This window comes from Gigantopelta aegis, chromosome 2 (assembly GCF_016097555.1).
Source record: "Gigantopelta aegis isolate Gae_Host chromosome 2, Gae_host_genome, whole genome shotgun sequence".
Taxonomy (NCBI): domain Eukaryota; kingdom Metazoa; phylum Mollusca; class Gastropoda; order Neomphalida; family Peltospiridae; genus Gigantopelta; species Gigantopelta aegis.
Window position 1 is genome coordinate 37354918 of NC_054700.1, and position 22317 is coordinate 37377234.

At 35.7% G+C, this 22317-nt stretch overlaps 2 protein-coding genes across 2 annotated transcripts in view; one reads left to right on the forward strand and one right to left on the reverse strand.

The window, feature by feature from the left end:
- LOC121384968 (lon protease homolog, mitochondrial-like) overlaps nt 1–18342 on the forward strand; it is a 37426-nt gene extending 19084 nt beyond the window's left edge. The window contains exons 12-22 of the mRNA XM_041515478.1: nt 447–585; nt 1214–1336; nt 2354–2409; nt 3584–3671; nt 4818–4940; nt 6318–6434; nt 7792–7932; nt 9635–9800; nt 10742–10953; nt 12080–12244; nt 15854–18342. Coding sequence (XP_041371412.1) covers nt 447–585; nt 1214–1336; nt 2354–2409; nt 3584–3671; nt 4818–4940; nt 6318–6434; nt 7792–7932; nt 9635–9800; nt 10742–10953; nt 12080–12244; nt 15854–16003 — 1480 coding nt within the window. The 3' untranslated portion in view covers nt 16004–18342. The remainder of the gene's footprint in view (nt 1–446; nt 586–1213; nt 1337–2353; nt 2410–3583; nt 3672–4817; nt 4941–6317; nt 6435–7791; nt 7933–9634; nt 9801–10741; nt 10954–12079; nt 12245–15853) is intronic.
- A 2959-nt stretch (nt 18343–21301) lies between these two features.
- LOC121388376 lies at nt 21302–22075 on the reverse strand. The gene has a single exon (XM_041519681.1). It carries the CDS (start codon nt 22073–22075, stop codon nt 21302–21304), a length of 774 nt encoding a protein of 257 aa, XP_041375615.1.
- Between the last annotated feature and the right edge of the window lie 242 nt (nt 22076–22317).

The window sequence follows — 22317 nt, forward strand, 5'->3', positions numbered from 1 at the left end:
TTCTGGTTTCACATACTGGCGTGAGTGGCCTATTAAAATCAGTATATTACCAGGATACAGAAGGTTTTCATTCATTCTTGATGGCAGGATGTAGCCCAGTGGGAAAATTCTCGCTTGTAATTGTTCTTATTATTATCATCGTCATTATTATTATTATTACTGTTCTCGTTCCAACCAGTGCACCATAACTGGTCGAAGGCCATGATATTTGCTTTCCTGTCTGTTGGAAAAGTGCATATAAAAGATCCCTCTTGCTGCATTAGGAAAAATGTAGCGAGTTTCCTCTGATGACTACATGTCTGAATTACCAAATGTTTGACATCCAATATTATTATTAATTAATCAGTGTACTCTAGTTGTGTCATTAAACAAAACAAACAAACTTTTACTATTATATTATTATTATTATTACTACAATATTATTATTATTAATATGAATATTATAGTGTGACAAGGAACTACCTTGACTGGTTGACGAATTTGCCGTGGGGAAAGTTCAGCAAGGAGAACATGGACCTGGATGAAGCGAACCGAGTTCTCGAAGAAGATCATTATGGAATGGAGGACGTCAAGAAACGAATACTGGTGAGTTTTATCCCACATCTGTAACAACAAATCTGATTGGCAGGCTTTCTGCTCTCATACACATCTGTAACAATGAATGTGATTGGCAGGCTTTCTACCAGAAAATAATTTGAGGATTACGTAATAAAAAAAAACAGATCATAAGCACCACTACTAGGTGGTTATGGGTTTCAGATCGTTTGAAATGGGACACTTCATGGACTTTGACAAATATTAATCAGCAGTACACTTACTATAAAAAAATTTTTTTTATAAATATGTATCCATTAATTTCCAAAATTTTAGGGTATTTAATTTTACCCTCCGACATTCATAGACATAAAAAATTAAAAAATAAAGAAAATTACAAATATCGGTGAAATATTAATGATATTTATGTAGATTTTAATAGTTATTATTGATTTGTGTTTTCGTCCCAAGTTTTCAGTTACACTAGCTGTTCTGTATTTAATAGTTTTATAGGTTTTAAAAGACATGTGTTTAAAAATATGCTAAACTTTTAAAATATTTACTATAATAATTAACACATGTATGACTCAATGCATCTTAATTTTGGAGAGGAAAAACTTCAGTAATAATAAAATTGGCTTTGATGTTTCTAGATATATTTTTCAATTTTGTTATACAGGAGTTTATAGCTGTGAGCATACTAAAGCAGTCAGTGCAAGGAAAGATTCTCTGTTTTTACGGACCTCCTGGAGTTGGTAAAACCAGCATTGCCAAATCCATAGCAAGAGCTCTTGGAAGGGAGGTAAGTCTGCTTGTACTTCAGGAGGGGACATAAGTTTTTAACTTTAGCTGTTAGAAGGGAGATAAATATGAAACTTTAGCTGTTAGAAGGGAGATAAATATGTAGCTAACTGTTAGAAGGGAGATAAATATGTAACTTTAGCTGTTAGAAGGGAAATACATATGTAACTTTAAGTTTTAAAAGGGAGGTAAATATGTAACTTTAGCTGTTAGAAGGGAGATACATATGTAACATTAAGTTTTAGAAGGGAAGTAAATATGTAACTTTAGCTGTTAGAAGGGAGATACATATGTAACTTTAAGTTTTAGAAGGGAGATAAATATAACTTTAGCTGTTACAAGGGAGGTAAATATGTAACTTTAAGTGTTAGAAGGGAGGTAAATATGTAACTTTAACTTGTAGAAGGGAGATAAATATGTAATATAACTTTAGCTTGTAGAAGGGAGATAAATATATAATATAACGTTAGCTTGTAGAAGGGAGATAAATATATAATATAACTTTAGCTGTTAGAAGGGAGGTAAAAGAAGGGAGGTAAATATGTAGCTTTAGCTGTTAAAAGGGAGATAAATATCTAAGTGTTAGAAGGGAGGTAAATATGTAACTTTAACTTGTAGAAGGGAGATAAATATGTAACTTTAACTGTTAGAAGGGAGGTTAATATGTAACTTTAACTGATAGAAGGGAGGTTAATATGTAACTTTAACTGATAGAAGGGAGGTTAATGTGTAACTATTAGAAGAGGTAAATATATAACTTCAACTACTAGAAGGGTTTCATTTATTGCTATAGTGAGAGAGAATATTTTTTTTAAACTATTAGAAGAAAAGTAGATGTATTTTAAGCTATTGGAATGGAGATAATTCTGCAAATAAAGCATTTTAAAGGACAGTAAATCTAAAAAGTTATTTGAAGGGAAGCTGTCATGCAGCTAAGCTATTATAAATGAGGTAATTTATTACAATAACTATTGGTAGATTGACAGATGTATAACTATTATTTTTATTTGCGTTTCAGTATTTCCGATTCAGTGTGGGTGGAATGACAGACGTGGCAGAGATCAAGGGTCACAGGTGAAAAGTTACACAGTTCTCTTCAAGTTAAAATGTCAGACAGGTTTGAAGGAAATATTCCCTTCCGGACAATAAAAGTTCAAAGTTGAAAAATTACATAATTGTCTTCAAGTTAAAATGTCAGACTGGTTTTCATTGAAATATTGCCTTCGTAACGTTTATGGTTTTTAATTGAAATATTGCTTTCATAACTTTTATGGTTTTCATTGAAATATTGCCTTCATAACAATAAAAGTTACAGTTATGTCTTCAAGTTAAAATGTCAGACTTCTTTCGAAAGAAATATTCTCTTCGTTACAATAAAAGTTAAAAAGTTACACAGTTGTGTCTTCAAGTTAAAATATCCGACTGGTTTTGAATACAATATTCTTTTCTTAGTAATAAGTCTGGTTACTGACTCTTTTATACTTAAGAACAATTGCCTTTTTCTTATAGCAAAAATTAACAGAAAGGAGTGCGTAACCGCCCCTGTCAAAGCCTTTATCCAGAAGCTATTGAATATTTAAATATGAGATATAGATAAACTTACTGTCTAAAACACCAGATCAGAAATCTTCATTATACTTGTTTGAATTTAAAAATATAAATGCTAACAGTAAGCTGGCTGACCTTCCCCACAGACAGGACAGCACATATCACAGGCTTTGAAATAACAATCACAACAGTGTAATTTTAATTATAATAAATGAATCTGTTGTCACATTAACCATATTTATAACATTGGAAGAAAGGAAGGAAATATTTTATTTAATAACACACTCGACACATTTTATTTATGGTTATATGGCGTCGGACATATGGTTAAGGACCACACAGATATTGAAGGAGGAAACCCGCTGTCGCCACTTCATGGGCTACTCTTTTCGATTGGCAGCAAGGGATCTTTTATATGCACCATCCCATAGACAGGATAGCACATACCTCGGCCTTTGATGTACCAGTCGTGGTGCACTGGCTGGAGCAAGAAATAGCCCAATGGGCCCACTGACTGGGATCGATCCCAAAATGACCGCGCATCAAGCGAGTGATTTACCACTGGTCTACGTCTCGCCCCTTATAACATTGGATACATAGTAAAGTAGTATAATTTGTAGTGATTTTAAGTTAATGTTTTGTAGATTAAGAACAGATTTGCCGATTACAGTGTTGTGAAAAACATTTGTGGTATTTACAGGAGGACGTATGTTGGTGCAATGCCAGGAAAGGTTATCCAGTGCCTTAAGAAAACAAAGACAGAAAACCCACTTGTTCTGATTGATGAGGTATAATGGAGAGGGCATGTCGAAAATCAACTTTATATTGAGTTTGAAAATGTGTTTCTGTGCAAAGAGTTTTGCGATAATTTAAATCAATGCTTAAAAAATGGGTTCCCATGATCACACGGCATTGAAACAAAAAATTGTATCCCATGAAATTTTAAATCCTAAGGCCTGTTATAGTTTCTGTGAACTTGATTGTGTTCGAAAATGTTAACTAATTGTATATCCAGTTTAGATAATGGAATTGATATAAATATGTTGGGGTTGGTGTTTTGTTTTAAAGTGCAAATAAAGAAAAATATATTAAATAGTTATTAAACATAAAAAAAAGAAAGAAAGAAATGTTTTATTTAATGACACACTCAACACATTTTATTTACGGTTATATGGTGTCAGATATATGTTTAAGGACCACACAGATTTTGAGAGGAAACCCGCTGTCGCCACTACATGGGCTACTCTTTCCGATTAGCAGCAAGGGATCTTTTATTTGTGCTTCCCACAGGCAGGATAGCACAAACCATGGCCTTTGTTGAACCAGTTATGGATCACTGGTCGGTGCATGTGGTTTACACCTACCCATTGAGCCTTGCGGAGCACTCACTCAGGGTTTGGAGTCGGTATCTGGTTTAAAACCCCATGCCTCGACTGGGATCCAAACCCAGTACCTACCAGCCTGTAGACCGATGGCCTAACCATGACGCCACCGAGGCCGGTTTATTAAAGATAAAATTAACGATTTGTAGGATTTATCCCAGTGAACATGACAATAGGTGTATGGTGCTTATAATTCAAATATATATGTCAACATATACTGATGGAAAGAAATAAAGGATCACACAGATAGCAACAAGAAATAATGACTGCATCAAAAATCAAGTAATATTGTCAGAAATTGACTGGGAACATATAGGCAGCACATTCAACGCTACAGACATTCAATCCTACATTACAACTTGGTATGAATTACAGACATTACTACGCTAGTTGTGAATTGAATTTGGTCTACAATTCGATGTGTTCCCTTATTTCTTTCAATCAGTATATTTATTAATTAATTCCATTAGCATGTGTGTTGTTAATGCCAGGTGTCATTAAACATTAGGTCTTTTTAAAATGATTTAATATTCTGTGTTTTCTGTTTCACAGGTGGACAAGATTGGGAAGGGTTACCAAGGAGATCCTGCCTCGGCCCTCCTGGAAATGTTGGACCCAGAACAAAACGCCAACTTTCTTGACCACTACCTAGACGTCACCGTCGATCTGTCCAAGGTTGTGTGGTTGCATTATCTACTACAAGTCAATTTTTTTAGCCGTGCTATGACATTCCAGGGCTAGTTCTGGCACTCACCAGATTTGCTAATTTGCAAATATTATAAACAATTGGCGAATTTTATTTTAATTTGATAAAAAAAAATTGTAAATATTTTGTTAGAATATAACTGAGTTTGTGCAGTTTTTGAAGTTTAATAGATAATTTGGTGAAAGTTTATACTCACCCAGAGATAGCCCTGCATTCGTCACCAGAGCCTTTCTGCTTTTTTGGTAGGAATAGTCTGTGTGGCGGCAGTTTAAAAGAAAAAGTTTGTTTTTGTTTAACTACACCACTAGAGCACATTGATTTATTAATCATCGGCTATTGGTTGTCAAACATTTGGTAATTCTGACATATAGTCTTTCAGAGGAAACCCACTACATTTTTCCATTAGTAACAAGGAATATTTTATACGCACCATCCCACAGACAGGATAGCACATACCACGTCCTTTGATATACCAGTCATGGTGCAACGAGAATGAGAAATAACCCAATGGGCCCACCGATGGGGATCCATCCTAGACTGACCGCGCATCAAGCAAGCGCTTTACCACTGGTCCAGCTGTAGTTTAAAACGTCAGGCCCCAGCTGTAGTTTAAAACATCAGGCCCCAGCTGTAGTTTAAAACGTCAGGCCCCAGCTGTAGTTTAAAACGTCAGGCCCCAGCTGTAGTTTAAAACGTCAGGCCCCAGCTGTAGTTTAAAACATCAGGCCCCAGCTGTAGTTTAAAACGTGCTGAGGTTTTGTCAAACAAATATTCCTTTCTTACAAATGGGGTGGGATGTAGCCCAGTGGTAAAGCGTTCACTTGATGTGCGGTCGGTCTAGGATCGATCCCCATAGGTGGACCCATTGGGCTATTTCTTGTTCCAGCCAGTGCTCCACAACTGGTGTAACAAAGGACGTGGTATGTACTATCCTGTCTATGGGATAGTGCATATAAAAGATCCCTTGCTGCTAATCGAAAAGAGTAGCCTATGAAGTGGCGACAGCGGGTTTCCTCTCTCAATATCTATCTGGTCCTTAACCATATGTCCGACACCATATAACCGAAAATATAATGTATTGATGTGTTGTTAAATAAATAAAAATTCCTTCCTTCCTTCCTTCTCACAAATTGCTTGTTTGACAGATATGGAATACATAAATGTTCATAATGAGACTGCCATCTTTATTGAAATGTCGATGACCTAAGCATGAAGATTATTATGGCACAAGGCTCATTATTTCCATGAGAGTAACAATCTTCTATATGTTTTACCCCCTGACTTCAATGTTGGTATTGGAGTAATAGTTCTTCACTGTTTTGTTAAACTAATGTTGGTTGTTGTAGGTGTTGTTTATTTGTACGGCCAATATCACAGACACGATTCCCGAACCTCTACGTGATCGGATGGAGATGATCGACGTCTCGGGGTATGTTCCCGAAGAGAAGATGGCCATCGCTAACGTAAGTACTGGAGGGTGGGAAATACTTCATGGTAATCTCATAGGGTATTTACCGTGCCAATAAAAATTTATTATTGCAGTTAAAAAATAAAAATAAATTGTTAATATTATAACTGAAATGTAACAGTTTTTCTGTTCCATTTGTTTTGTCACATCACATTTCTTTGAAAGCTTTGTTTCACTGTCACACAAAAATAAATTGGAACTTAATTTAAAAATTTTGTTGTTGTAATGTACAGTTCATGGTTAGCCCATTGAATATTTGAATTTGCACTTAGGCTCAATGTTAGAGTTCAGGGCCCCATTCCAAGAAGCAATCTTAGTGCTATGTACTTAAGGTGATCTTAGGGCTAAGATTGCTTCTTGGAACGGGGCCCTGATCTAAACTGTATACAGTTTGTTTGGCGTTTCTTATGGTGTTTAATATTTTAACTTCAATCCAAACTATAATTTTTTTTAAAGTGTGTACCCAGGTGCACTTGTTAGAGACTTGTACAGTGAAACCTGCTCTAGCGGCCACCTGTATTAATCAGCAACCTTTGTTCAGATGTAGTTTAAACTGACCTATATTAAACAGCTACCTGTCTTAAAATGCCACTTTTATATTCCCTTTGGAGACTATGTAACACAGGTTTGATTGTACAGTCAAACCTGTCTTAAGCAGTCAGACAAGGGAATAAATAAAAATGGCCGTGTAAGACAGGTGGCCACTGATTACAGGTTGCAACATTTAGTCTTTAAAACATGTTGTTGTTTCTTGTTTTAGTGTCTGTACTGCTAATTAATGGATGTGTGCTTCACAGTTTACTATAAATAAACTTTTGACATTCCTCATTCAGGAAAAACTTCAACTGGAATGTATTAAATTAACCGTTCTCAACTAGTTTGTTTTCTCTTTCCATTTAATTATTTAATTTCTACTTCATGTGGTGTATTGTCATAGTAAGTGAATCTACAAATGTCAAGCGTAGCCTTCCCAGAGGCAATTAGATGCTTTCCATAGTCATACTTCTTAATTGATACACAGTAGAGATATTGGGACCTGAAGGTGTGAAGATCCGTTATTTGCTGCACCTTATCGCTGTTGTTAAATATCACTTTTATATAATAGTAAACATTTACTGTGGCTGCTTAATACAGGTATTTTAGCGATTTGGGTGGCCGCTGGCCGCTTAAGGCAGGTGACTGCTGAATACAGGTGGCCGCTAGGACAGGTTTGACTGTATTTATCTTTTTCTAATTCCAATCTTTATTTCAAATATTCTTTTACTGTGTTGTGCCTTAATTGTGTCCTTTTGTCAACCTGTTTTTATTGTGTTGCTAATGTTTGATAGTAAGTGTTTTGTTTGTCTTTTTAGCAATACCTCGTTCCCCAAGCCATCACCCATTCTGGTGTTAACAAGGATAAGGTGTCTATATCGGATGATGCAATGAAGATATTAATCAAAAGCTACTGTCGAGAGAGTGGCGTCAGAAACCTACAGAAACACATAGAGAAGGTGGGCGGAGTTAAACTTTTAACTGTAATAACACTTAAAAATTATACATGGTGGTTGTTGTTGCAAGATTTGAAGTTCTAAAAGTTACAGAAGAAATTATATTCATGAAAAACACATGACATTTTAGATCAAAGTTAATTCACTACTAGTATAGTTATGTATAAAGTACAAAGGTATAAATGTCACTAATACTCCTACCTGCAGCGTATCAGTTGAGATAAACGCCTCAGATATAAATACTACCACCCTTCACCCTTACAGTGAATAAGAAAAAACTGGGGGTCAAGCTGCTCATTTCTGAGATAACGAGTAGCGTCTATGACTACGCTAGTTCCGTACAAAATTTGAGTACTTTTTTTTTACAGGTACCCCATACATGTTTCAAGCACAAGGCTATTTGACACAATGGTTGCATACATTTTTTGCACAGATGAAACTTTTTTTTTTACAACTAACACACTCACATTTATCACCAATCACAGGACTTGTGGTGTTCACTTCTCTATCAAAAGTTGGGTGCACTTCGAACTTTGACCCAGCGGTAAGTTATTTGGTTTAGTACTACCTTCAGTAACATGGTTAACTTCCTATCACTATGGATGTGGGTTTTGGTAGCAGTCAGTATGTTTATGTTTTTCTTTATTTCTTTTCCTCAGTATATTATACAATTTACAGCATTTTAGATTTTGCTTTTTCACCAACATAACTTTCAATTGAGCTAGATAGTGCCCCCCCCCCCCCCCCCCACCCCAATATATCAAAAGCCACAATGTGTACTGTCCTGTCTATGGGAAAAACCATACATATTGAAGATCCCTTTTCACAGAAGTAGCCGGTTTAGCATTAAAGGGACATTCCTGAGTTTGCTGCATTGTAAGATGCTTCTGACTAATAAAATATTTCTACGATTTATTTTTGTGTTTAGAATATCAGTGTCTGTATATTCAATGTGTTTCTGGTCGTCTTAATATTTGTAAGAAGCCTAAACTGGATTTTGTCTTCAAATAATTTCGTACGTACGAAAAAAAATATTTTAGAAAATAAAATGAAATTTAACCTAGTACAAATATCAGAACGACCGGAAACACGTTTAATATACAGCGACTACTATTTTATGCAGAAAAATATATATGATATATAATTACATTCGTTAAAAAGTATCTGTTAGTCGATAACATCTTAAAAATTGCAGCAAACTCAGGAATGTCCCTTTAACAAATGACCTCTCTTGCTCATTATAGCCCAGTGGTAAAGCGTTCGCTTAATGTGCAGTCGGTTTGGGATCGATCCCCATCAGTAGGCCCATTGGGCTATTTCTCGCTCCAGCCAGTGCCCCACGACTGGTACATCAAAGGCCGTGGTATATGCTCTCCTGTCTGTGGGATAGTGCATATAAAAGATCCCCTGCTGCTAATTGAAAAGAGTAGCCTATGAAGTGGCGACAGCAGGTTTCTTCCCTCAGTATCTGTGTTGTCCTTAACCATGTGTCCAACACCATATAACTGTAAATAAAAATAAAATGTGTTGAGTGCATTGTTAAATAAACCATTTCCTTCCTCCTGCTCTTGACCAAGGGTTATAACATTCATATGTTGAATACTTAATAGCTGTATTTTAAAATTTACTCGGATTAGTAAGCAAACATTGTGTCATTTTGGTGTAGTAATACGGTGTTGATATATTCTAAAATGTTCGGTTCCAGATTTATCGGAAAGTTGCCATGAAGGTTGTGAAGGATAACGTGGACACAATTGTAGTTGAACTTGACAATTTACAAGACTTTGTTGGCAAGCCCATCTTCACCAGTGACCGCATGTATGAGGCTGTGCCACCTGGGGTTGTCATGGGTTTGGCGTGGACCTCCATGGGTAGGTGGTGCTTGCTTTGACTTGACGAAGAGTTTATACAATGAATACTGATAATAGAAAGCATAACATGGGACGATTTAAAACAAAGTTATTTATTTAAGATGAATATTAAAAATAGAAAGCATAACATGGGATGATTTAAAACAAAGTTATTTATTTATTTAAATAAATTTATTTATTTATTTAAATAAATTTATTTATTTATTTAAATAAATTTATTTATTTATATATATATAAGACGCTTATTTCAGACTTTTGTGTCAGGTCTCACTGTACAGATGTCATCTGCCATAGAAACCCATGTTAAATTGCCCAGCTTCAAACGAAGATTGCCAATAGAACAGGTTCTCGTTGGCATTAACAACATACACCATTGCGAATATACATTATATAAGCATTTATTTTCACTCCAAAATTGAGAACATTTCCGTCTCAGTTTTTTGCTATATGACCGCATCTGGCTGTAGTACCGGTCCGAACAGGTGGCTCTCGATTCACTCCGGCTGTCTCTTGCACTATACACCCATGTTCCAAAAGGTCAATGCACAATATTACAAAATAACATGGGCAAAACACAGCCAGAAGGGAATACCATTAAACATACATATTGTTTTAATTCTTCACTATTTCCTAGAAGTGAATATGTAAACCATAACTTGAGTCACAATTAGGAACTATAGTGGACCGTGATGAATGAACTCTCACCCGGAAGTGAACTGTGTAGTGAGACCTTATTCCTTGTATCACTTTTGATAGAGTTGTGTCCCTTCTGTCACTAATACACTATAAGCATATTTAAAAAACTAGAACTTTATTTTTTTCATACTTTTAGCTAACCAGAATATGAAGGTATAAAAATATTATTTAATTTATTAATTATTTTAATTTGTTTTAAAACTAATTATTATTTTTAATTTTTTTTTTTTTTTTTTTTAATTCAGGTGGAGCAACACTGTACATTGAGACGGTCCTCAAGAAACCGGTATCTTCTGAGGCTGCGGAGAACGGCTCATTGGAGATCACAGGTAACCTGGGCCAGGTGATGAAGGAAAGCGTGAACCTCGCATACACATATGCCAAGTTCTTCATGCTGGAGAAATACCCAGACAGCAACTTCATGCAGAAAGCCCACATTCATCTACATGTCCCAGAGGTAAATATTACACATCTGTATGTCCCAGAGGTAAATATTATACATCTGTATATCCCAACGGTAAATATTATAGATCTAAAAATCCCAGAGGTAAATATTATACATCTGTATGTCCCAGAGGTAAATATTATACATCTACATGTCCCAAAGGTAAATATTATACATCTACGTGTCCCAAAGGTAAATATTATACATTTGAACATCCCAGAGGTAAATATTATACATCTAGATGTTCCAGAAGTAAATATTATACATATAAACATCCCAGGAGTACATATTATTCATATAAACATCCCAGAGGTAAATATTATACATATGAACATCCCAGAAGTAAATATTATACATCTACACATCCCAGATATAAATATCATACATCTAGATGTCCCAGAAATAAATATTAAACATGTATACATCCCAGAGGTAAATATCATACATCTGGATGTCCCAGAGATAAACATTATACATCTACATATCCCAGAGGTAAATATTATATATATTATGCATATACCAAAGGTAAATGTTATACAAACTACATGTACCAGATAAAAATATTACATTGTGGTAATGTGCATAGAATAGATACCTTGCTACTAATGGAAAAATGTAGCACGTTTCCTCTGAATACATGTTAGAATGACAAAATATTTGGCATCCAATAGTCGATAATTAATAAATCATTGTATTCTAGTGGTGTTGCTAAACAATAAACAAAACAAAGTTTAAGTTTTAACTCTTTTTTTTTTTTTTTATAATAATATCTTGACTCTTGGTCATTATAAGGGCGAGACGCAGCCCAGTGGTAAAGTGCTTGCTTGATGCCCGGTCGGTCTAGGATCAATCCCTTTCTGTGGGCACATTGGGCTATTTTTCATTCCAGCCAGTGCACCATGACTGGTATATTAAAGGTCGTGGTATGTGCTATCCTATCTGTGGGATGGTGCATACAAGAGATCCCTTGCTACTAATGGGAACAAATGTAGCAGGTTTCTTCTCTAAGACCGTATGTCAGAATTACCAAATGTTTGACATCCAATAATCGATGATTAATTAATCATTATGTTCTAGAAGTGTTGCAGAACTATTTGCAGCAATGTCTTGATGACTCTTGGTCATTGTGTTTTTATAGGGTGCCACTCCGAAGGACGGACCCAGTGCTGGATGCACGATCATCACCGCCATGTTATCTCTCGCCTTGCAGCGTCCCACCCGACAAAACCTCGCCATGACCGGGGAGGTGTCACTCACAGGCAAGATCCTCCCAGTGGGTGGCATCAAGGAGAAAGTCATTGCTGTGAGTATTAACGCATTTCTGATAAATTTGTTTTTTAAAAAGAAAATGTAATTGTAGAAATCTGTATTGTTTAAAAGTCTTTGACAATATGGAGCACCTTGTCCATGGCATCACAAACAATCCCATCAGTTGCATTGGTGGATTCCCCCCACCCCCATCCAGATCCCCACCCCCATCCCCCACTCATTTAAACAAACAAACAACGTTAATTTAATTCATAAAACAATGGTTAAAACAACACATCTTGATTGTGAATATATGTATAAAACTGATAGATAACAATTTGATTGAAAAAAAACCCCTCTGAATTGATGCACTAAAAGTATACTTTTGCCAGCCTCGATCAACATGTTTTTGTATCACCTGTCAACACTTCGCGTGTCTGTCAACGCTGTAATGATCAACCTTGTATATCAACTTACACAAGTTTACACAGAAGCTTCAATGCATACCTTATTGTAATTTATGAATCCATAAATGAAATAAATGTTTAATTTTATCTGTTCACTTAAACATCCAAGCATACTTTGGATTTCCCTCCGAGTGACATAATGCAAAATTGCTGCACACAGATTTTGAAGCCTGCACTTACAGCATGGCCTATTTTAGCTATAGTCTGTTTCAAAATTATCATTGACTGTCTTATATGTCTAACGAACACTATTTGTGCTCATTTACTCTGTTAATAACAGACAACTTTTGTTGAATAATGATCAAAAATTTTGACATGAGCTTTTTATATATTGTCATTTTGTGTTGTCCAAACTAAGGATCATGGAACAGCATTTATATTTAACCGATTTGCATAATCTAAATTTTTCTGAAACAAACTACTGTAGAATACTTTATTTTCGCGGGATCAAATGTTTGCGATTTAATGAAAATGGGTCAATTCGCGAACATTTATTTTCGCGAATCCCCCAACCCCCATCAATAAAAAAACGAAGTACAGATGTCAATAATTTTGTTTTAAAAACGGAACTTAGTTTTGCCGGTTGTTACACTAATCTGTAGAACTAATCCTACATGTACACACGAGTGCTATACACACAAAACAATAGTTTTCCTGCTTTAACCAATCCAGACTTTATTGTTTACAAGTTAATAAGCTTACAGAAGGTGCTTCCCGCGTGCAGTTTTTCTTAATCCTTATAATTGTTATAGCCCAGTCTGGATTTTTTCACACGTATAGACTCTGTCCGATGAACTGATTGCTAGCACATGCAAAGGAAAACAGCATAAATCTTTTTAGTGTTAGTATTGTTTTATTATCATGTATGTACTTATCATCGTGTTCTTGATTTAAAGTTTTAAACAGCTTTTGTGTTTTGTGGTTTGTTCCATGACAGGAGAGAGCACCGCTTTGTTACTACTAGCCTCGTACATTGGAAACTAATGTGGTATAGTTGAACGAGACTACATTTAAAAAAAAAAAAAATTGGCGGCCTTTATTTTCGTGTGGAATATATTTTTACGAATTTCATTCACACGCGAAAAACGCGCAAATAAATTCCACGCGAAAATAAAGTATTCTACAGTATAACAGGAAGTGTTTGTTGTTTAGAACTTACAAAAACTCGGTTTCATTATTTATTTGCTATTTCTGTAAATATTAGCGACAGAAGTGTTGTTTTAATGTTTGCTGCGCAGACTTATGTGCCGCAATGCAGGCCAGTAAATACAGAGGGGTCTCACTAAAAATGCATTCATTACTCGAGTTTAAAAAACATTAAAATTAAAATAAGTTTCAGTAGTAACACGTTTATTGTTCCATTGTACTGTGGCGGTGAAACAAATATTTTTAAAGAAAGATTTTAACTTTAAAAATATAACACAAATGCTTAGGTGCGCAGACTTAGGTGCCACCAGTGTATGATGTTTTTAGTTTGGATCTTTTGGAGTTTTTCTTCAGTAGTAGGTGGGGGTGGGACATAACCCAGTGGTAAAGCATTCGCTTGATGTGCAATCGGTCTGGGATCGATCCCCGTTGGTGGGCCCATTGGGCTATTTCTCACTCCAGTCAATGCTGGTATATCAAAGGCTGTGGTATATACTACCTTGTCTGTAGGATGGTGCATATAAAAGATCCTATGCTGCTAATCGAAAAGAGTAGTCCATGAAGTGGCGACAGTGGGTTTCCTCTCTCAATATCTGTGTAGTCCGACACCATATAATCATAAATAAAATGTGTTGAGTGCATCGTTAAATAAAACACTTCCTTCCTTCAATAGTAGTGAGATGTAGTTTAATGATCAGCTGTTCTCCTGAGGAGTTCACAGTCATTGGATTGTCTGCCCTTAGTTCATTTTCATTTCATTTCAACTTATGTTCGTACTTATATCCAGTTACGGTTCAAGGACGCTGTCCTGAACACACACCTCAGCTATCTGGGCTGTCTGTTAGTGGTTAGTGAGAGAGAAGAGGGTGTAGTGGTCTTACACCGACCTAATGAGTCATTAAAACTCGCCTTTAGATATTGAGCTGAAATTGTGTATAGCTTTATCATGTACTGTTACAGATCAGGTTTGAATTTCATGAATTTTTATACGCCCGTCATTGATGGGTTGTATTATGGTATGACGTTGTCAGTCTGTACGTTCATACATCCGTCTGTCCATACGTTCGTCTGTTAACTTTTTCTTATCCGGACCATATCTTACATACAGGATCATCAAACCTCACATGTAGGAACAACATAGGATGGTGATGTGTTGTGTACTATTACTAGGTCACTGTGACCTACTTTTCATGGTCTACGGCATATAACAGTAAATCCTTGTCTGGACCATATCTTGCATACAGATGCATATAGGACTATCAAACCTCACATGTAGGAAGAACCTGGGATGGTGGTGTGTCACAAACTATTACTAGGTCACTGCGACCTAATTTTCATGATCTACTGCACATAACAGTAAATCCTTACTCGAATCATAACTTGCATACAGATGCATACAGGACAATCAAACCTCGCATGTAGGAACAACTTGGGATGGTGGTGTGTCACATACAATTACTAGGTCTCTGTGATACAAATAAATCAAATAATTTGTCTATATTCTGAACATCATATGGTTTTTTACATCAAACTCCTGACGGATGTACCATGTACATCACCGTCACAGATCAATTTTGACTTTTATGGCAATTTACACTTTTTTGACGGAGTTATGATCAATGAACTGAGGAGATATGGGTAGGGGACATGTATTGCTTTAGCAGTACTCTCAGAATGTTTCTAAACAAAAATGGGGGCGGGACATAGCCCAGTGGTAAAGTGTTTGCTTGATGCGCGGTCAGTCTAGGATCGATCCCCATTGGTGGACCCATTGGGCTATTTCTCATTCCTGCCAGTGCTCCACAACTGGTGTAACAAAGGCCGTGGTATGTACTATCCTGTCTGTGGAATGGTGCATATAAAAGATCCCTTGCTGCTAATCGATAAGAGTAGCCCATGAAGTGGCGACAGCAGGTTTCCTCTCACAGTATCTGTGTGGTCCTTAACCATATATATGATGCCATATAACCATAAATAAAATGTGTTGAATGCGTCGTTAAGTAAAACACGTCCTTTCTTCTATACAGAATGATTCCTTCCTTTATTTCCAGGCTAAGCGTAGCGGTGTCGACTGTGTCATTCTTCCAGCAGAGAACAAGAAGGACTTTTCTGATTTACCGTCATTCATCACAGAGGGACTTGAGGCTCATTTTGTCAGCCATTTCCAGGAAGTGTTCTACCTGGCATTCCCTGGCTTGTGAAGGGCTCTTTAAACAGAAGACAATATTTAACCTGCACCTAGCCTAACATAGCTATTGGCCGTTTGACAATTATGTAACATAAAATGTGGCTTTTTTAATACTCCCCCATATAATGATTTGTATTGCTAAGAACACTTCTGTCCTCTGAAAGTATGTGATGCTTGCCCACGCACAAGCTGGTGCTTTTCTTATTAAATTGAAATAAGCTGACCAATAATTCTATATTATTTTGTTTGTATTTTTGTTTTGTTTGGTAATAAATACTAAATAACACAATCTGTTAAAGAACGAAATATCAATAAATGGTTTCATTTTACTTTATACATAGACAAGAGACATTGTTTTGAAAGCATTCTGTAACTCCTAACAAACACTCCCACCCCTGTTCCCTCCCCCAAAACATTTCATAATGCATCCCATTATTCACCCGCTCCTGCTAGAGCATCACATAATTGTTGAACAGCCCCCTAGGGAATGGCCGTATAAAAGATCATTACAGTGCAGTAATTTTCAGTGTTCTTTCAGCTAGACAAATGGACACTTTTTAACCAAAAGAGGCACTTTTTATAGTTTTGGGGAAGGAGGGCACCTTTCCTCTCTCTTTCCTCAACCTGTTGTGTACATCCATAAATATCTATGTTATATGCATTTGGTGCAGGTATCTTGCACTTGGTTGCATGGTTAGAAGAAACTTTAGTTTGTAGTCTGTGTATGAACAAAAGAGTTGACAGAAGTTGTTGCCGTACTGGCTAAGAGAATATTCCACCAGATCATTAATCTCATTGTGTATACGGTTTATGTACAGACCAACAGGAGTTCTGTCATAGAAGATAGCAAATATTTTACCATGGTATGCCTTTGAGTGAATGTGCAAACTGTTCATTTCCGAATGTGAAATGTAATTTTTTTTGGAAATATTCATGTCTTTAATATTAAACGTTTTTTTTTTTTTTTTAAAGATACCAAATGATTGTACAATGTACAATATCCTAAGAGTATGAAAGAGTATTAGGACTAATACATGCTAAAAAAAGTAGTTTTATAACTCGAAATACTGAGTTGTGAACTAAAAATAAGTTGATATCTCAAGTTTCTAAGTCGAGATTTTAAAGTAAGTTCAGATCTCGAGATACTAAGTCGAGATTTCAAAGTAAGTTGAGATCTCGAGATACTAAGTCAAGATTTTAAGGTAAGTTCAGATCTCAAGATACTAAGTTAAGATTTCAAAGTAAGTTCAGATCTCGAGTTACTAAGTCAAGATTTCAAAATAAGTTGAGATCTCGAGATACTAAGTTGAGATCTTATTATCTCAAGATTTTGTCTTATTATTTCGAGATCTTGACTGGTTATCTTGAGACCTTGACTTAGTGTGTCGAGATAATGAGTTAAGATCTCAAGACACCAATTCAAAGTCTCAAGTTAACAATTAGATATAAAACTACTTTTTCTTAGTATGGATTAGCTGTAATACTTTTTCATAATAAGAGTCATGTATGCCGACTATAATTTTAGTTCATTGTAAATGTGAGGCAGGCAGTTACAATGAAATCATCAGGAGTAGTTTGGCAGGTATTTTCTTTCTTCACTTTGGGGAAAAGCACCTGAAGTATTAGTCATAAAATATACCCATTCATTATTAAACTGAACCCATTTAAAACAATGCCTTGTGATGCTCCTGTTACATATGAAGAGTTAAGTAATTGTTAAATATTTCTAGATCTCACTTTATAACAAGTTTACGAGTGGAGTTTCCAGATATATAACTGAAAATTATCATGCTCATGTTCATATCTTCATCATAGATATGAAATGGTCAAACAGTTTTCTATGTTGTTTATTGTTAGTGATAATGAAAATGGAATCATGTAAAAAAAAAATATCCTAACTTTTAACTTTGTGATAGAACATATCTTGTATTACTGGTAGTATTTGTTCAGTTTTATTATTTCACTTTTTTTTTTTTTTTTTAATCAAGTGGAGACTGCAGAGAGGAAAAGGAATCTTAGAATTTTAGATTGTATCGCAAATTGACTTGGGTAACATTCTGGCTAGGTACGTAGGAATTCTTTAGACATTTTTCATCTGTCCCAAGTTCTTTCATGATAAAAGTATGCTGATGTTTGTATATGATGATTATATTGATGTTTATGTATGTTATGTTGATGTTTATGTATGTTATGTTGATGTTTATGTATGTTATGTTGATGTTTATGTATGATTATATTCCTTAAAGAGACATTCCTGAGTTTGCTGCATTGTAAGATGTTTCAGACTAATAAAATATTTCTAAGATTAAACTTACATATTAAATATATTTTCTTGTTTAGAATATCAGTGTCTGTATATCCAATGTGTTTCTGGTAGTCTTAATATTTGTAAGAAGCCCAGACTGGATTTTGTCTTCAAATAATTTCGTACGTATGACAAAATTATATTTTAGGAAATAAAATGAAATTTAACCTAGTAAAAATATTATAACACATTTAATATGCAGCCACTAATATTTTATGCAGAAAAATATATTTGATATGTAATTAGAATCGTTAAAAAGTCTCAGTTAGTTGATAACATCTTAAAAATTGCAGCAAACTCAGGAATGTCCCTTTAAAAGTCAACTCATTAAAGCCACTGACATACATTGTAATTGCATTTTCCCCATTTTCTTTCACATTCTTTGTCATTACAGTAGTAATAATAAAGAAAGTATCTACTGTCTGATTGACTTCTGAAGTGTGGACGTTTTTCTTGTTTTAAACATTTGCATTTAATGTTACAGGTTTTAGATACTGGAATGTAATGTTTATTGATTAAATTGCATAGTTGTAGTTACTGTAATATTTTATGTGTTATTATGTTAGGCCATGATGAAATAAATCCCAGATTTCAATTGACATTCAGTAGCCGATAATTCTATAGTCCTTCCCACACAGAACCATAGGTGTATGAGCTCCCATTATTATAAGGGGGCAGGCTGGCTTTTAACCGAATTAAACGAAAATGCCCGAATCTGCATAACAACATTTAATAATATTAATATTATTACCAAACAGCTATATAGGGTTGCAAACGAATCACTATGCATTTTTACATGGATTACAACTAATTCTGACGGTAGAATGATGGAAATACATGGTAGAAACATTAGCAGATTTTGCTCGAATATCTGTATAATTTGTGCCCGAATTTCAGGATTTGCTCCAGCCCCTACTTGTACGCTTATGCATGGAATGCCTTTTTCAAAACTATGGAATTGTTTTCTACATTGCACACAAAAATAGTATTTAATTGTTATTTTCAAATCACTTTTACTTTTCTTCTTATGTCATACCAAACTTAAAGGTTTTGCAAAAAAACTTTTTCATAGGAAAGTGGGACCAGCTATAGTGCTAGTGATGTCGTTAAAACAAAACCAACAAAACCCAGATTTTAATCCCTGCTCACCCACAAGATAAAGATTTGCCCATTTTGTATTGAGAAAAAAAAAAGGTGTAGTAACTAAAATTTTACCACCCTACTCCTTATTTCAGAAGAATTTATTTTTATTTTTATTGTGGCCTAATGGGGAAAACTTAATTTTCTTTTAATACCCAGTACTTATTTTCATGCTTAAATCCAATTAATGTTCAAGCACATTGTCCTGAGCACACACCTTAGCTATCTGGGCTGTCTGTCCAGGACAGTGTGTTAGTGGTTAGTTGTTAGTGGTTAGTGAGAGAGATGTTTCTGTGGTGGTCTTACACCTACAAAGTGAGTCATTAAAGTCTCTCATGGTGGGAAGCGATACCGGGCTGCGAACACAGTACCTACCCACTTTAATTCCGATGGCTTAACCATGACACCACTGCAGGATTCGAACTTAATGACGGCACCGACAGCAATTGCCGTTGTTGAGATATAAATTGCCATAGGTAGAGATTATCACCGACAGCACAAAAGTGCTGTCGGTAAAACTCCTGAATAATGACAAAATGTATACACCAGGCTCCGTATTCATAAACATACTAAGTCAATGTATGATACCTAAATACATCATTAAAATACACCGATAAGTATCACACATTCACTTAAGTATGTTTATGAATATGGAGCCTGGTGTATATTATCTGTCAGTATTCAACATTTGTGCATTTGAAATATGTCTACATACAGCAAAATAACATTTCAGGCGTGTTTATTTGCTGCAAATGTCAATTAAAAAATAATTGCCATAGGCAGACACAAAATTGCCGTCGGGTGGGCCATTTCACCCATGACAATTCTTTACAAACTTGTTGTGAGAGACAAATTCTTAAGTTCGAGCCCTGCACTGAGTGTCGGTAATGGAAAACTCTCAACTGGTGTTTTTTATAATGGTCAGTACCAGTAAGATCTATGTATTCATGTCCATTTCATCAACCTTTTATAGTACAGTGAAACCTCTCTAAAGTGGACACCCTCGGGACTAAGTAAAAATGTCTGCTTTTAAAAGGTATCTGGTTTACAGAGGTTATTTTCTGCATTGATTTTTAAAAAACACAGTGAAAAATGTTCGGTTTTGGAAGAATTCCGGTTTACAGAGGGTCCGGTTTTGAGAGGTTTCACTGTATTTGTATGATTTTATGTATGCATTTATTTTATGCATGTCTTAATTTACCTACATTTGTCACTTGTGTCTTACGTATTATACATGTATCAGATTAATCCATGAAAATCAAATAATTTATTGTGTTCGTTCAGTGTAGCACTCTGTTGTCTGTAAGAATCAGATGTTAAAAGTCAGATGTCATGAAATATTACTTCTGACAACATTTTCGTGAGATAAAACATACTGATATCAACAGTGGTGTCTGTTGTGAGTGTTTTCTATATTTCATGTTAGTGATTTGTTGAATTAGAATGACGAAACTATTTGTATATTCACTGGTATCCATTACACAGTGCAAGGATATTAATACAGATGTCAGAAACACAAATGCGTATTTCTACAGTACAAGGATATTAATACAGATGTCAGAAACACAAAGGAGTATTTCTACAGCACAGTGCAAGGATATTAAAATAGGTGTCAGAAACACAAAAGTATTTTTACAGTACAAGGATATTAATACAGATGTCAGAAACACAAAGGAGCATTTCTACAACACAGTACAAGGATACTATTATAGTTGTCACAAGGATATTAATATCGATATCAGAAACACAAAGCAGTATTTCTGCAGCAGTGTGCAAGGATATTAACATAAGGGTCAGAAACTGCTGTATTCTACAACAGTACAAGGATATTATTATTATTATTATTCTGCGTTCCCAAGGCCATGCTCAGACTTCCAGTCCTGTTCTCACCAGGAAGTCCGCTGTCCGTCGAAGGGACGATGTCGGTCCCCAAAGTTTCTCTTTCAGACCCACCGGATACGGCCAGGTTTCTTGTCTCAGGGTGCTATATGATGGACAGGACTGAAGAATGTGTTCAGGCGTTTGGGCATCTGTACCACGGGGACATTCATCAGTATGGGCAAGTCTGAGTCTATAGAGGTGGGAGAGAAGGACACAGTGGCCAGTCCTCATTCTAAAGATGGTTACTTGCTGTGTTCTGCCCAGTGACTCAAGGTTATCCTCTTTTTCCACTTCCATCCGTATCTTCCAGTTGGTATTAAAGCGGTTTTTTATGATAGTGTTCACCTCCGAGTATGATGTGGGTTGAGATACCTGCTGAAGTTTGCTTCCTGTTTTTGAGAGCATGTCTGCTTCTTCATTGCCTGGCACGCAACAGTGGGATGGTATCCATTGAAGGATTATGTCTGTTCTTTTTGACATATCTTGAAGTTCCCTCCTGATATTCAACAGGATATGTTCACCACAATGTGTCTGGAGGCTCTGTAGTAGAGATCTGCAGTCTGTAAGGAAAACGGTGTTGGGAGACCGTTTGTCTTGTAAGTTTAGTACTTTAGCTGCTTCAGGTAGTGCACATGCCTCAGCTCTGAAGTTGATGGAGAGATATCCAGTTGCGATGGACTTCGATGTAAAGCTTCCATCAACATATCTGATAAAGACACCCCCTCCTCCATTTTTTGACAGCATTTTCAGCAGAGCCATCTGTATAGACTTGGGTCCAGGAATCTCTGGTAATCCCTGTCCAACACCTCGAGGGTAAGGGCTTTGAGTTCTGCCTCTGTGTGTTACAAGGATATTAATATAGGTGCCAAAAACACAATATGATACTGTTATTAGACATTGCAAGGATATTAATATAAGTGTCCGAGAAACAAAGCAGTTTTTTCTACAATGCAATGCAAGGATAGTAATTAAGGTGACCGAAACATAATGCAATATTCTAC

Excerpts from the sequence above, each read along its gene's own strand:
- LOC121388376 (XM_041519681.1), bottom strand. The coding sequence starts at position 22,075 with ATGGCTCTGCTGAAAATGCTGTCAAAAAATGGAGGAGGGGGTGTCTTT.